The following is a 17,753-nucleotide window of genomic DNA, read 5'->3' as shown; positions in this document are numbered from 1 at the left end:
CGGACCATGAGCAACGCAAAAATGATTTGTTAAATCAAAATATTATCAAATTTATATTTTTTTTTATATCAAATTTAAAATATTTGTTATATCAAATTGATAATCTGTTATATCAAATCGATAATCTGTTATATCAAATTGATAATCTGTTATATCAAATTATTAATTTGTTATATCAAATTTGAAAAAGTAAATTAGCACGGCCTTTCTGTGTATAAATGCCAGTGAATTGATTTGCACTAAATCCAACATAGACAGCGAATGTGAGTGTTAGTTAATGTGAAATATGACCAATGACTGTTTTCTACAACAGGTTGATTTCCTATTAGATTACATTTTTCGTAGATGTCATGTGCAAGCATATTTATAATTTGATAAGAAACAATGTATATTTTCTATGTTTGCTAATAAAATGAAACCATTTTAACAACAACCAAAACAAAAGGAAAGAAAAATAAATAAAACAAATATTATTGATAACGAAATAAATATTTGTTCATAATTGTTACCTTATATTTAATGTTATGCTTTATGACTTGGAAACTGCTAAGAAGTGGCATATCCTCTGAATCTGGATCAACTGTCTATCAAGGAAGGAAACATATGCATTAAACTCTCTGAGTGGTCGAAATATTCCGACTTGTAACAGACACAAAACTCGAGTTAACATTTCACCGTAAGATATTGTTTTCAGTCCTAATTATTGTCAACAATACCGACGAAGGACCAATTTTCCTGATATAATTCACTGTATAAGGTAATTTTCAAAACATCTTGTAATCTTTACTACAATTCGAAGATTATAGTTTCTTAAAAGTTCTGAAAACATCACACGTGGCATTCTTGATATGTAATATATTTTATTAAAGCTAAGATATGAAAGATTTCTTACAAATTTTGAACATTTATGATATATGTAAAATGTACAACTGAAGAAAAGGGATTTTTTATCTTTCAAATTCAAATGAAATCTTTTTGGCTCTTAAGTTCATCAACACAAAATTTACAAAAATAAAAATTAAGATATGAAGCGGAAAAAATGAAACTAAATAAAGGCAACAGTAGTATACCGCTGTTCAATAGTCATAAATCGATTAAGCGAAAACAAATCTGGGTCACAAACCAAAACCGAGGAAACACATCAACTTTAAGAGGAAAACTAACACTTTATTAATTTGCTGCGTCTGAAGCGCTTTTCTGGATTTACCTTCATCAAAATGAAGTATGATTGCAATTGAGACAACTATCCACCAGAGACCAAATTACGTAGATGTACGCAACTATATGTCACCTTACTGTTTTCAACAATGAGCAAAACCCATACCGTTTAGTCAGTTAAAAAAGGCCCCGACACCACACAATGTAATATAATTCTAACGTGAAAACGAACGGTCTTAGTGTACACAAACAAAAAACGAAGAACGTGTATATAACAGACATGAACAAACGACAACCACTAAATGACAGGCTACTGATTTCGAACATGCACATAGGAATGTGGCGGAGTTTAACGTGTTTGCTAGCGCACGGCCCTCTCCATAAACTGGGACAGTGTTGTAACAACACAACATAATAACAAACTGTAAAAATGAATTGAAAAAGGCTTATTGTTGAAAGCCGTGCGGTGACCTATAGATGTTAACCTGTACGTCATTAGGTCTGGGGAGGAGAGTTGTCTCATTGCCAATGATACCACATCTTCGTATTTTATATAAACTCATCAGATCGACATAAAGCACACGAAACAACAAACGAAAATACTAAAGACACAAATGACCAATCTAAGAGTACTTGCAGTAACTGAAAGCTAGTTCAAAGCCCAATTACAACTAACAAATTCAATGTAAGGAAACATCACGTTTACAATACTATAATATCAATCAGTACACATCCAAAGGATTTAGTGTAAGATGTCATAATCACACTTTGTCTAAAAAAATGTTTGGACTCAATAGTATCTAATATCCAGTACGATTAACCATAATTTAAATTTGTGATTAACACGTTAATTATACTTCTATAATAAACACAACATTACCTCATTTTCTAAAATTTCTATTTGTCTCTTTCCTTCGTTTCTACCTGCAACCTTTCCTTCGTTTCTACCTGCAACATTTCCTGGTACTTCTTTTGCAACCTTTCAATGTAAATCATGCATTAGGGTTGATGCAATTTAAAATTACACAATAAAAAAAAATTCTTTTTTTTACCATATAATTCAGATAAGCGCTTCGGACACATCGCATTTATAAATTGTTATTTCTATTTTCAAAGAAGAAGTTATCGCCCTTGGCTGATATTTGTCTAGAATGATGTCATATTAGTGCACTGTCTATATCTAAAATAATTATCCAATTTTAGTGGTTTCAGCTATTTGTTTTGATTTTGATTTTTACATCGTGATGACCTTGAGGTCATCCCGATGTATTGCTATCGCCTAGATTTCCATTATGTAAATTAGTTTGGGGTTTGTAACCGATCTATAAACATGATAAATACGCGCACATAAACGAGTGCAAAATAACATTCCTTATCGTTTGATATAAATACATCTCTTCAATGAATACTGATAAAGATATTTTTGTTTACAACATAAATTAATAATATGAAAATGTTTTGTAGTTAGATATATATATATAAGTAAAAAATCATTGATAATATCAATGCAAACGTACCGAAAAATTGTGTTAAAGCATGCGGAAGAATATCTCAAAGAACGTTTTGTGAAAATACCGTCAAGGACCGGTAACTCTGTAATTGATTTTGCGGGAAAATATGAATGCCTACTCGTATCCAATCTTAGAAAAATCGAATTTTTACAGAAAAGTGTCCACCATGCACTTGCATTGCACTATTTTTAGAATAGTAGAATAGAATGATATACAAATGGATTCAAATCATATATATATGTAACTGTTATTTTAATATAATATAAACAACAACTCAGTGTATACTGATTTGTATCACTACAATATAATAGTTATTACGGTGAAGTTGAATTTCCTGTCATTTATTCAACATCCACGCACGAACTTGTCTCAGAAAAAAATATACCTCTGTACATTAACCTCAGTTTTAGGTAAAGAGATATGTTGTTTTTTTCTGAGACAAGTGCTTTTGACCATCCTAAAGAACTTGTGGTCATCCGATGTTCAGTACTTCAGTACTTTGATTAACCTTATTACCATTTCTATGCAACAATGGCTATTCTGAATGGATTAAGCTACAATACTAGTATCAAAATACCCCAATTTTTTATAAAATCATATTTGAGAAGCGCATCTTTTCAGTAAAAGCTATTCATTGTCCTATTACAACTTCTTTAAGAAAGTTACAAATTTCCTAATCAAAAGTTTATTTTAGAAAAGTTTTAACTTGCCCAATTACAAGCATTTTTAGAAAAGGTGTTAATTTTGCAATTATACACATTGCGACATGATATATTGATATTCATAAACTGTAGGTCCAGCCAAACCTTAAAACTTTTCCAGGTGCACATGTTTGTGTGTACTCAGAGTTAAGTTTTGTGGTGTAAATATGGCCACATTTGTCAATTCTTCCACATATAACGTTATGTTCTTGTCCTGTAAAACTTACCATGAAAAAGACACATGACTTTGTGTATTCGGTCAAGGTGTATTTTATTTCATTGCGAAGTGTACCAAAGACAAGAGTCAATCAGATACAAAGTAAGAAATATTGAAGATTTTGCGTCTATGTAATGAATCTGTGGGATGAACAGACGCATAAAGGAAAGGACAAAAACAAAACAAGTGTCCGCCACAAAAAAAACATGATTCAACCAGGAAAAATATAAATCGATTTAATCATAATCTTAATAAATCCTGCCAAAATATTTGTCTTACCTGTTCACTTGATTTTTTTTTCTTTACCAACGCATCAAGAAGAGACTGAATACGACTGTCAACATTTTCATCTGGAAAATATGATGAATGAAATTTCAAATCCGAGCAGGAAAACTATATCTTAAGTTGTTATAATGCAAAAAATTTTTTATCTATGACAACAAACTAGTAAAATAAATGAGTTTAACTAGAATGGTCTTTAATGCGTATGCATAGCACATACTATCCACACTTACTGACAATACTTATCTTGTTCCGATTGACTTAATAATGCATAGCACATACCATCCACACTTACTGACAATAATTATCTTGTTCCGATTGACTTAATAATGCATAGCACATACCATCCACACTTACTGACAATAATTATCTTGTTCCGATTGACTTAATAATGCATAGCACATACCATCCACACTTACTGACAATAATTTTCTTGTTCGAATTGACTTAATAATGCATAGCACATACCATCAACACTTACTGACAATAATTGTCTTGTTCCGATTGACTTAATAATGCATAGCACATACTATCCACACTTACTGACAATAATTGTCTTGTTCCGACTTAATAAAGAACAATATACTTTTAATTACTTATTTGTAAATTGTAGTTGTCTAAAGTCCAGTGTCAACTATTTCATGTATATTCACGGCGAGAATAGATGAATCCAATAGGCAGAGGAAAAACATGAAATTAAGTCTACCAATCTGGAAAGACGCAGACATTTTTCCTTTAAAATAGTTCATCTAAGACCCGGTACATCAAATCGTGGTTCTCTCTCTACACGAGGGATAAAACAGTTCCCCCTAGACCCGGTACACTCTTCACGATGGGTTGGATTAGTATAAATACACGAAGCAAAACAAATGCCTCTCTTTCGCGCAGGTTTTACTAATGGATGGGATATGACCACATCAAATATGTATAAAAATACAAGAAGGGTGTACGAAGAGATATAATACAAACCACCTACGTTAGTTTTGCATTGGGAACCACGATGCTGATGGGAGATGTTAGTTGTATTAAAGTCCACCTAAAATCGCGTAAACGGAGAAGACACAAAAAGGCCCTGTAAACTAATGTATATATATATATATGATTACATTTCGCACTTCAAATGAAAGTGCTAGTTAGAGTCACAGCCTTACCAAGAAAGATAAGATAATTTATACAAAGATGCAAAGGTGGGTAAAATATCTTGATGGTTAACACTGTTGCTCATAATAAGTTTGCCATAAACCAGGTTTAAAACGTCTATTTTAAAGTAAAATATTTTATTTTCAACTTCAAAGTGAAAATCTGATATTGCTGTGCACATTTACTAAAGGGTCCAGATTACATAGACCTAGTCAATTATGAATGGAATTTTAAAATTTAATTTTGAAAGCATAGAATTTTTGTTTTCCGTATTTGCATATTCAGGGCAAGATGATTTATATTTATTGTCTTTCCCTTCGCCTATATCATCCTGCTAAGTCGCTCCGTAATTTTCGTATTACGGCTTTGAAACATGAGCAGGCATTATCAGCGACGTCACAATGTATGAGGAGAAGATATCAGCGACGTCACAATGTAAGAGGAGACGTTATCAGCGACGTCACAATGTTCGAGGAGACGTTATCAGCGACGTCACAATGTGTGAAAAGACGATATCAAGCTTGCTTTTGTCATGCGTAACATTGTATAAGAGAGGGGAAAGATATATATAGAACGATAAACAAATTATCAGGTTTTCTACGTATAGATATCACGGCTTAGTTCCAGACATGATCAGGTATTATCAGCGATATCACGATGTCTGAGGAGAAGTTATCAGCGACTTCAGAATGTGTGAGGAGACGATATCAAGCTTGCTTTCGTCATGCGTAAAACCGTCTAAGAGAGGAGGAAAAAGACCAGTAATAGAACGATGGTTTTCTACTTAATTATAGATATCATAGAATATCAACCGTTCGAAACAATGTGAAACTTTTTTAACACAAATTAATCAATTTTATTGCACCTTAACGGTATACAATTGCAGCCCTCTGAGGAGGAGGATATCCAAATTGTCAACACTACTATGGGTTATTTTCCTGAGGGCTTTAGCCCGAGGTGAATAACCCTGATGAGGGTTGACAATTTTGGATATCTCCCGACTCATAATGCCGTAACTGTTTTATTATACCAAACAATAAAATTGAGAATGGAAATGGGGAATGTGTCAAAGAGACAACAACCCGACCAAAGAGCAGAAAACAGCCGAAGTCCACCAATGGGTCTTCAACACAGCGAGAAAATCTCGCACCCGGAGGCAGGCTTCATCTGGCCCCTAAACAAAAATGTGTACTAGTCCAGTGAAAATAGACGTCACACTAAACTCCAAAACATATAAATGACCTAAAATTAAAAAACATACAAGACTAACAAAGGCCAGAGGCTCCTGACTTGGGAAAGGCGTAAAAATGCGGCGGGGTTAAACATGTTTTGTGAGATCTCAACCCTCCCCCTATATCTCTAGCCAATGTAGAATAAACAAACACACAGCAATACGCACAGTAAAACTCAGTTTAAAAGAAGTCCGAGTCCGATGTCAGAATAGGTAACAAAAGAATCTAAGCAAAATGACAATGATACATAAATTAACAAAGGACTACTAGCAGTTACTGACATGCCAGATCCAAACCTCAATTAAACTGATTGAAAGATTATGTCTTCATCATATGAAAATCAAGCACAATCCCTCCCGTTAGGGGTTTAGTATCATACCATCATAAAATATATGAGAAGAACATAAAATATTGATATTCAATTTGCCCTGTGGAAAAAGATAAAATTAATAACGGCGGTGCGTGAATAATAGGGTTACTCACCGGAGAGTACAATTTGTCGAGGTTATTCACCGTCCCTGACGATTTGGACAAAAATATCCGAATTAACTCACACCGCGTGATTTTTTATTAGCCAAAATATTTATTCAATTATACAGTGAGGTATAATAATTCCTGTGATACTAGATGGGTGGCTAAATAATGCGCTCATTCGCCAAAAAGTTTCACATTGTGGATCATGGCTAATATTTTAATCCAATGTGAAAGTTTATCAAAGAATGTAATTATACTGAATAACAGATATTTATTTTGACGAAGTAAGCAGTACTAACGATGAAAAATACCACTGTCACAGTACGGGTTTTTCATAAATACTTTTAAAAGCAGTCGTAATAACCACAAAAACTTTATTTTCCATCCGTAAAAAAATGATTCAAATTTCTTATACGGTTGTATCTGCCCGAGTGCTCATAACTGTACTTATAGCTTTTCTATGCTAATAAAAGTAGTTTTTAATGTTGCATTGCATTTTGATAAACGACCAAAGACACCCGTCTAGTGTCACGGGAAGATTCAAATTTTATCAAACTGTTCTGTTTATTTATTCTTCAATAAGGTTCAAGTAGTAAAAGATTTAACAGGTTACATTTGTATGCAACCTAGCTTTACTGAAAGTGAAGAATTTTTAATTTCTGTGTGCAGCTTTGAAACATGTTTCAGTTTGACTTTTTGAAATCCACAAAAAGGCTTGCTTATATTTGTTATTATTCATTTAATTTTTTTATTTATCATTTAAATATCTTTTAGGGGGTGGAGTTTAGACTCATTCTCGGGAAGTTATGTCCCTCACACTCCAATATAAAATTCCTACATAATGCTGAATGTTGGAATGAACTAATTGAATTGTATGATTCACACAAAATTAGAATGTTGATGCGAGCTCTGATATATATATATATATATATATATACAAGTCTTAATTGAAAACAACGTTCAAACCTTTGATTGCGTTGGATAAAAACCGCAATTTTTATACGTGTGCATGTAAAACAAATTTCTTGGTAGAGGGGTCTAAATACAGCACAAACAACATTTTCCAAAAGACCAAAAAAATGAAAAAGTGTATTTTAACAAAACGCATTTGACTAACAGGTCTAACAACGGATGTTCTTAAACCCTGCTGACTGCCATTGGCGATTGCCAAATAAATTGATCACCAGATGTAACAAAGGATCTTAATATTAATCTAATACCAAACAGAAAACAATAAACTTGCGGAAAAGATGGTATACCAAAAACATGAGGTGCAAAAATTTGTACACCATATCCGGATTTCGACAATTAATGTCTCTTCAGTGATGTTAGGGATCGAAACGGTATTTGGAAGGCCATATAATTTACCTCAATTTAGGATAGACTCTTGAATTTTAAAGAGTCGAAATAGGATGAACGGATCATTTAAACCCGATGGAAAATATAATACAAGCTCAAACGAAAAAATATAAACAAGTCTAAATTGAAAACAACGTTCAAACCTTTGATTGCGTAGGATAAAAACCGCAATTTTTATACGTGTGCATGTAAAACAAATTTCTTGGTAGAGGGGTCTAAATACAGCACAAACAACATTTTACAAAAGACCAAACAAATGAAAAAGTAAATTTTAACAAAACGCATTTGACTAACAGGTCGAGCAACGGATTTTCTTAAACCCTGCTGACTGCCATTGGCGATTGCCAAATAAATTGATCACCAGGTGTAACAAAGGATCTTAATATTAATCTAATACCAAACAGAAAACAATAAACTTGCGGAAAAGATGGTATACCACAAACATGAGGTGCAAAAATTTGTACACCATATCCAGATTTCGACAATTAATGTCTCTTCAGTGATGTAAGGGATCGAAAAATATATATATATGCCTTCCAAATACCGTTTCGATTCCAAACATCACTGAAGAGACATTAATTGTCGAAATCCGGATATGGTGTACAAATTTTTGCACCTCATGTTTGCGGTATACCATCTTTTCCGCAAGTTTATTGTTTTCTGTTTGGTATTAAATTAATAATAAAGATCCATTTTGTTACATCTTGTGATCCGTTTATTTGGCAATCGCCAATGGCAGTCAGTAGGGTTTAAGAACATCCATTGTTCGACCTGTTAGTCAAATGTGTTTTGTTTAAAATACTTTTTCACTTTTTTGGTCTTTTGGAAAAATGTTGTTTGTGCTGAATTTAGACCCCTCTACCAAGACATTTGTTTTGCATGCACACATATAGAAATTGCGGTTTTTATCCAACGCAATCATAGGTTTGAACGTTGTTTTCAATTTAGACTTATTTATATTTTATCGTTTGGCCTTGTATTATATTTGCCTTCGGGTTTATATGATCCGTTCATCCTATAGCGACTCTTCAAAATCAAGAGTCTATCCTAAATTGAGGTAAATTATATGGCCTTCCAATTACCGTTTCGATTCCTAACATCACTGAAAAGACATTAATTGTCGAAATCCGGATATGGTGTACAAATTTTTGCACCTCATGTTTGTGGTATACCATCTTTTCCGCAAGTTTATTGTTTTCTGTTTGGTATTAAATTAATATATAAAGATCAATTTTGTTACATCTTGTGATCCGTTTATATGGCAATCGCCAATGTCAGTCAGCAGGGTTTAAGGTGGTACCTAACACTACAGGGAGATAACTCAAGTAAAAGGGAGTAAAATCAGCTAAACGTTTTAATTACGTTGTGTTGTTAAGGGAATATTAAGCTTCTCAATGATCAAAGTTAGTGTTTGTCAAACTGCTATATAACCAGTCTAATTTTTCTGATAAATTGGTTGGTTCAAATTTTTTGAAATTTTGATGTTTTTGTCAAAGGGTCAAAGTAAATACTTTGTCAAAATTTTATGAAAATTAAACGAGCCAAATTAATTTTAGTGAAGGTGTTGGGTACCACCTTAAGAACATCCTTTGTTCGACCTGTTAGTCAAATGCGTTTTTTTAAATATACTTTTTCACTTTTTTGGTCTTTTGGAAAATGTTGTTTGTGCTGTATTTAGACCCCTCTACCAAGAAATTTGTTTTGCATGCACACGTATAAAAAGGTTTTTATCCAACGCAATCATCGGTTTGAACGTTGTTTTCAATTAAGACTTATATATATGTATATATATAATTCGTCTAAACAACAGCCCAACAGTGTTAGATTTGTAAATTTGCGGAAGCAAATTTGTTGTTCTTCCCTGGCCGATATTCGAACTCATGCTACTGAGATATCGTGGCACCAAATCGCCGTGCACTATATCGGACGCGCTAGACCAATCGACCACCTAGGCTCTATAATAATAAAGCTTTCGGTGGTCGGGTGTTACCTTTCCTCGTCAGTTTTTATCTAGCGTCGTAACACAGTACATGATATATATATAATGCATGTAGATGGAACTGTTACAGATCAGCTGAATTATCTATTGTAAAGGATCCTGCAAATTAATGTAAGATGCAGTCACAGAAATAATTATATTATAAGTACGTCTGAACCAGTGACGACTCTACAACAGATTTTATCCATCGGATCACCAGCAGTGATGGTGATACAAAGCTGAAAATACACTCTGTATATATAAATCGTCTAAACAACAGCCCAACAATGTTAGATCTGTAAATTTGCGGAAGCTTCCCCGGCTATTAAGTAAGTAAGTAAGTAAGTAAGACTTAGTAATCTTTATCTAAAGTCTAGTTTTCATATATGCAATCAACATAGAACCTGAGCAAAACTCAAAGTCGCACTACCAATACGTTTAACTTTATTAGCAGGATCCGGACAATATTGGACCAAAGATCGAAACACACTCAAAAAGAGCAAAGAAAAGTATATCTAAAACAAACAGTATCTATAGAAAAGGATAAGTACACAAAGGATAAACTTGCTACCATTAAGATGGTTTCCAATATGACAAAAAAAAAAAAAAAAAAACATTTGGCAATAGAAATAATTAAACACCGAGAAATATAAAATATTAGATAGACGAATTATTAAATTGTCACTTTATATTGCCCTAGTATGTTATACATAAGTTTATTGTGAGAACTTCATTTATTTCTCATGTCCAGTCAATAACAGATGGTTGTTTAATATACAACTTTTTAATTAATGAACCACATGATGAACACATACGCATCCATCTCCTCTTTGATTGCATGAATACGGATTCAAATGAGTTGAATTATTGACTTGCAAGTCAATAATACATCAGTGGTGATTTGTTTTTTGTTGTTGCTTATTTTGACGAAATTGAACTAAAAGCTACCAGGAATAACCATTTCGTTGACTGGTCATGCACACACAAAAAAACCAACCTTCTTATACAGGTAAAACGATGATTTGCATACATTTTTAACCTATAACAAGAAATCAAACAGACCTAGAAAAATCCGATTGTACGTGCTCGCTATCTTTTTATATTTCTATTTATGTTTCTATATATCGGGTTATATGACTGTCGGCAGTCTTCATGGAAAATCTGATGACGTCTGGTCTTAAATACGCACAAAATGCTGATAAATTTTAGCCGTCCATGCATTGTTAATTTTTTTTTTTTTTTTTTTTGAACTTTGGATATTCGTTATAATATGTGATAAATAGAATATGAGAATATGGGTCAAATTTTTGAACATGAATTTGACAATGCCATGACAAAAAAAAAAAAGAAAAAGACCAAAAAGACAAACAACAGTATATACAAAACACAACATAGAAAACTAAAGTTTGAGCAACACGAATCCCACTCCAATCCTCGCATACCCTTTTTAAGCTGTGGTCACACCTTACCGGATAGCTCGAACGGACGCCGAACGGTTGAAAAAAAAGTTTTCCGTTGACAAAATTTGTATCCGTTGGGTGTCCGTTGGTATACTGATCAAATAAAACGAACGGGTAACGAATGCCTAACGGACTCTCACAGGATATGCAACGTACGAGAAACGGAAACGTACCGGACAGAACGGACGTCGAACGTACATCCAACGGACGAGTACCGCATAAAACGGACACCTAACGGAAGCGTACCGGATAAATCGGATGAAAAAGATAAGCGGAAAATTAAAAGCGATAATAATAATACATATCTTTCAGGACTAAGTAATGATCTTGCCCACCATCTCCTTTGTTTTCTCTTTCTTCTCCTTTCGACAACTAGTAGGCTTATATTTGCAACATTTAAGTTCAATCGGACCTGAATAAGAGCTGCTTGATAGTGAAGACATGCTCTTACTCCAAGATCCATCATGAGTAATAGACGTTTATGACACTCAAGAAATCTGACATATCAATAATTGTCATTTCTGAGTGACGCGAAATTTTCAATTGGCATTTATCCGTTTTATATTCGGTAGGTATCCGTTATCCTTCCGTTCATGTCCGTTTCCCATCCGTTCATCATCCGTTTTATCCGTTATACGTCCGGTAGAAGTCCGTTGGTGAATTTGTCTACCGGACCTCTAATGGATGTATAACGGACAAGTAACGGACACAAAACGGAAACGAAACGGACGAGTCCCGTACAAAACGGACGCCTACGGACGTTCAACGGACACTTCATTCGTTGGACGTCCGTTCAAAGTTTTGAACAAGCTCAAAATTTTCCACCGGACAGAACGGACGTCGACGGATAAAACGGACGCTAAACGGACATGAAACGGATATGGACGGACGTCTAACGGATAAGAACGGACGTCTAACGGACATGAACGGATTGAAAAAAAGTTATCCGTTCGGCATCCGTTCGAGCTATCCGTTAAGGTGTGACCGAGGCTTTAGCTTAGTGAGGAGTATGTTTCACATATCCACCTGATTTCGTTTTTTTTTTTTCTTTTCAAAGAAAGTAATATGTTTTAAAATGGAATAGTCGATTTGCCAATTCCGTTATTTACCCTGTAATAAGAGATCTATTTTGAACCGGTTGTTTCTATAAGAGGGGCATTCACTGACCGCTACAAAATGTATCAGAAAGATCATTTTTATCTGTGCGTAATGTGCGTAATCTTTTAAGTTTTTTTTCAAATCTTTAAATTGCATTTAACATTTTGTTAGGCTAAAATCTTTTGATATCTATTTTTATTTTTCATTAGAAATTTGTCAAAACGCCTTTAATGTCACTTTCAAAACTGACATGTACAACAGAAACAGACTACAGTTGACAAAGGGAAACAATGGTGGATATCAACTATCAGGATCACATCATATTTCACACACATCGGTCACGTGGTCAGGTCAGAAAGTTAAGGAAGTCTTGGACCAACAACATGTCACATGCATGGAATATCAAATTATGTGTAATGTCGCATTAACACAGGTTTCTAGCAGACTGAAGGGATCAAAATAGAAAACTGGTTATAAATTAACAATTGACATCTGTGTAAAAATATCATTGCATTTTCTTTTTTCGTCTGTGTGAAACCAAGGACAGTTGCTTTGAAAAAAATCATATGGTACCATCGATCAACATTCGCAGAAAAAATGACAGCATTCTTTTCAGTTTTTGATTATACAAGATAATTGAAAAATGAAATACATCTTGTGCATGCATAACACTTAATTGGAATATTATGCATTAGTTTAATATAATTCAACGGTGGACAATATATTTTGTATTTTTTTTACACGTAAACGGTAATTTATAAACATATCTGTATCTAATTTTAAGAACTAAGGTTATACCCTGTAAAATTGATTAAAACCGGTTAGGAGACATTTTCCGGGTCGAACAAATTAACACACCCCTCCCAAAAAAACAAAAACAAAAACCAAGTAAAGAATCTCTTGAAAATAAACTAATCGCGACCCAACATAAAGCAAATAATGCATTAAACAATTAAATTTCTCTTTTTGATAGGTGATTGGTCATCCCAATGATCATTACATTTTATACTAAATAGAAAAACAAACTTTTTCAAACAAAAGAAATCCTGAAAATTCCTTAACTCGAACGTTATATTTGTGACCCGGTAAATAAATGGTTGGTGACTTCTACCGTGATCGACAATTACCATTTGAAAGGTCTCAGTTCGGAATACAACGATCAATGAATAAAACAATCTTAAATTTATAAACAAGATTCCCGGGAATTCCAGTGTCAAACAGTAAGAACCAGGCCTCAAATTACCTGAATATATAACAATCTATACGTATTTTTTTTAACCAGTATTGGAATTTAAATTTTACAAAAGGTGTCGTACGTTACCTTATTAACATTCCCGCTTTGGCCGTTGATATATTCTTACAAGACACTACGATGATACTTATTATACTATCTTGGTCTCTACGATTTATTTCTAAATTGTGCAAGAAATAATGCAATTGTTTTTTTTTTCTTAACTAATTTCAGTGACATCGTGCTTAACTTAGTCTGAAAAATACATTATCGGATTCTTTAAACTTTACAAGTTCAAATCTGAACCTTGCCTTCCAGAGTCCAAATTGTACATTTTATTCAATTTGAATTAGAAACATTGTAGACTTTACTTTTTATATATATAAAAAATTAGGATAATGTAGCTTTTTTATGTTTAAAATACAAAGTTTTCCATTTAATTCATCTTGAGTAAAAAAAACAGTCTTGATTTTCTATAGCATGAAATGAACATTTGTGTAACTTACCTAAAGGATAAGCACTAGTCAAAACTGCAATACTGGAAAATAGAACTCCATAAAGTACATACATACTAAATTTCATTTTGTGTTCCGTTATGGATACCATACATATACCCGACTTTTATACCAACAAATTGCAAACATGATCAACAGAGTGAATAGGCTAGTCTGTTTACACAAAGATGAATAAGCAATAAAATTTGATTTCAATACATGTTTAAGAAAATGCAACCTTGTGCCCACGGACCTTTAACGACCTTCGGTATTTAATTGTGAAAATAAAAGAAGTGTTTATGGCAGAAAAAATATAGAGAGAAAAATTGTTATACAGCAAATTATACAATTGACTATAAAATACAAAGTAACACAGTGCATTTTACAATAATTGATAACTATGCACTTTTATGATTTTTTCCGTTTATTTGATGTAAAAGTGCGTTTGCAAAATCATCGTAAATGTACTCTTATAGAGCTGTAGGCAAATAGAGCGTATCAAAATAGGTCTAACTATATTTTAGATACGCGCCTTTTGTTTAGTTTTAAATAAATCATTTAATCAACATTAATACCACTCTTTTTGACCGAAAATGGCATGACGAAAAAGTAACGCACTATATATTTTGCCACGATATTCGAAAAATTCAAAAATTACAAAGGTTGATACATTTTCAAATGAATGTTTGCAAATTCTCTACGTCTATACTTCAGAGACATCCGAAATTCCTACGTCTATACTTCAGAGACATCCGAAATTCCTACATCTATACTTCAGAGACATCCGAAATTCCTACATCTATACTTCAGAGACATCCGAAATTCCTACATCTATACTTCAGACACATCCGAAATTCCTACATCTAAAGAAAATTGAAGATGTCACCTCATTTTCAGATTTACCATCACAAAATATTCTACAACCGTTCGTTTTAAAAGATATTCCCTTGATGTAAGCGAAATATATGTTCCAAATTACAATCATTGAAATTGTGCAATGTTTTATATCACATTGGTGTCAAAATGACATTTGATACTAGTTAATATAGAAAATAAAAGATTGAAGAAAGTGGCAATTTGGTAAATTTCATGCGTCAAATTTGAATGGCAATTCTTCGTGTGAATATTACAATGATTAACTACCATTTTTCGTTATGTTGAATGTGAAGTTTAAAGGCGCTATGTCATTAAATATTTGACTGAGGTATAGAAAGTTGTGTAGATATCGAATTTACGGATATTTTTAATAATTACATTACATGTAAATGATGTATGTTTCACGAGAATTCGTTAGTTTGATTAGCTAACAACAACAGCGCGTCATTCAAAAAATTACCTTCATATCATGTTACATTCGTGATGACACGTGCTTCCACAAAAAAGTGCACAGGTAATTAAAGAAAAACTTGATAAAACTTGTTTTTCATGGTCTTATTAGCATAAAAATGTAATTATAAGAAATGAATATTTCTTTTTGTAATTCTATTGGGGTGTAAAAGTGTTGATCGTGCACACATTTTTAGAATTAAAAATGTGCTTCGGTCAATACTTTTACACCCCAATAAAATTGCAAAAAGAAGCATTTATTTCTATAAACAATCACCTAAAATAAATAAAGCAACCCCGTTTCTGGAAATAGAACGATACAAAAAATGTGTTATTTATAAATTATTTGCCAAATGACTATGGGTTTTTGAATTCTGTTATGTAATGCTTGACTTGCTGCTGAGAATCATTCATAGATATAAATCATACAACACATTTAGGTATAGTATATTACTGAGATCATTTTGATAACATTTTTTAAGAACAAAAAATTCTAAAAGATAGTGGAGATACAGCACTTAAAAAATATTTTTCTCTAAACAACCGATGTCCAACTAGATGAATAAGATATTCTAGATCAATCGAAAGTGTGAAGATAGAACAGTAAAATTTGACAAAAACTCGTAGAATGTAGAAATCTCGTATTATAATTGTATTATAAATATATATAGCTATCTGCATTTTTATCAAAAGTGGACATAGAACACAACAAAGTGTCTAACCTCCTCCTCATTTTATGTCTTACGAAAATGTCCACGTAGCTTGATTTTGACATGTTTTGTAATTTTAAAAATAACGAGCACCAAACCTCACTTTTTTAAAGAAGTATTATTCATCTATACAATTACTGAAAATACACATTGTTGATTCAACCATGCACTCTTTATTTGCAGGGTTTTAAAAAACTGTAGTTGGTTAACATAAAATATAATTGATGCAGTTATGAACTGTAAATTATCCATTTCTAAAATGGAAAAATCAGAAAAAACTAAGGTTTTCGTACTCCAGGCAGATATTTGACATTTTTTGGGGGAAATTTTTAGTGTCCAATGCTCTACATTATTGTAATTAATTTGGTCTTCGAACTGTTTCCAGCGGCACTTATTAGTCTTATATACACGAAATGCTTAGGGAACTAAAGTATAAACCTAATATCTTTGATGAGATTTTTAAAAGAAAATCTCTAGGTTGGCATTGCAGTCGTTAATATACAAATAAGGAGATGTGGTTTGCTTGCCAATAAGACAACTTTCTACCATAGTCGAAAAGACATCGATGTTAGCAACTAAAGGTGACCGGACTGCCTTTAACCAAGGCCAAGCACATACCGTATAGTAACCTGTAGCTTTAAAATGTCCAGACATGATAAAATATGAAACAATTCAAACCAGAAAACCAAAAGCCTAAAAACCAATCAACAAAAAACAAATAGGACAGACAGCAATCAACGACAATCAAAACACTGAATTTCAAGCTACTGACTTGGAAAAGGCACACACAACTGTGACTGGATTAAACATGATTGTAAGTGTTCAACCCCTTCACCTAAACTGGGACATTGGCATAACAGCACAACATAAGCATGATAAGAACAAACTGTACAAACAAGCTGTAAATGGATTTACTCAACAGATTGTTAGACTTTTACTTTGACAGCCATTTAAATTATATATTTTAACTAAAGATAAAGGTTTGAATAGAGTATTTTGTTTGTTCCTTTTGTGTGAACGAACACGAAATCCTCAAATTTCTTCCAATGTCACGTTTATCATTTTTATCTGTTGTAGTAGCATTCGTAATATCACTGCAAAGTTAATACAAAACATTACTTTTTGTCATACCGTTACTAACATAATTACCATTTGTTATACTAGTACCGTTACTGTTATAATTGGCTATAGGCAATAACGTTTCCATGTTTCCTGAATAATGATATTAAAATATATTGGACCATAATATAAAACGACGACAAATATCCATTACACAAAATATCTATAGCTAAGTTTCTGATGTATAGATGCTTTCAGTATGAATAAGTTAGAAATTGTCGGTTTATGTACTCAATTACATCAGTATTGAAATACTGCATTTT

General features: G+C 32.8%; 1 protein-coding gene across 1 annotated transcript in view; it reads right to left on the bottom strand.

Moving 5' to 3' along the window:
* Positions 1-14,506, bottom strand: part of LOC127733929 (uncharacterized) — a 62,790-nt gene extending 48,284 nt beyond the window's left edge. Inside the window, exons 1-4 of the mRNA XM_052243404.1 lie at positions 14,348-14,506; positions 3,867-3,937; positions 2,039-2,137; positions 510-584 (exon numbers count right to left, since the gene is read on the bottom strand). Coding sequence (XP_052099364.1) covers positions 510-584; positions 2,039-2,137; positions 3,867-3,937; positions 14,348-14,447 — 345 coding nt within the window. The 5' untranslated portion in view covers positions 14,448-14,506. The remainder of the gene's footprint in view (positions 1-509; positions 585-2,038; positions 2,138-3,866; positions 3,938-14,347) is intronic.
* Between the last annotated feature and the right edge of the window lie 3,247 nt (positions 14,507-17,753).

This window comes from Mytilus californianus, unplaced genomic scaffold (genome assembly GCF_021869535.1).
Source record: "Mytilus californianus isolate M0D057914Y unplaced genomic scaffold, xbMytCali1.0.p SCAF_3, whole genome shotgun sequence".
In the NCBI taxonomy this organism is placed as follows: domain Eukaryota; kingdom Metazoa; phylum Mollusca; class Bivalvia; order Mytilida; family Mytilidae; genus Mytilus; species Mytilus californianus.
Note: the sequence above shows the minus strand (reverse complement) of the source record. Positions and strands in the feature narration are given on the sequence as shown.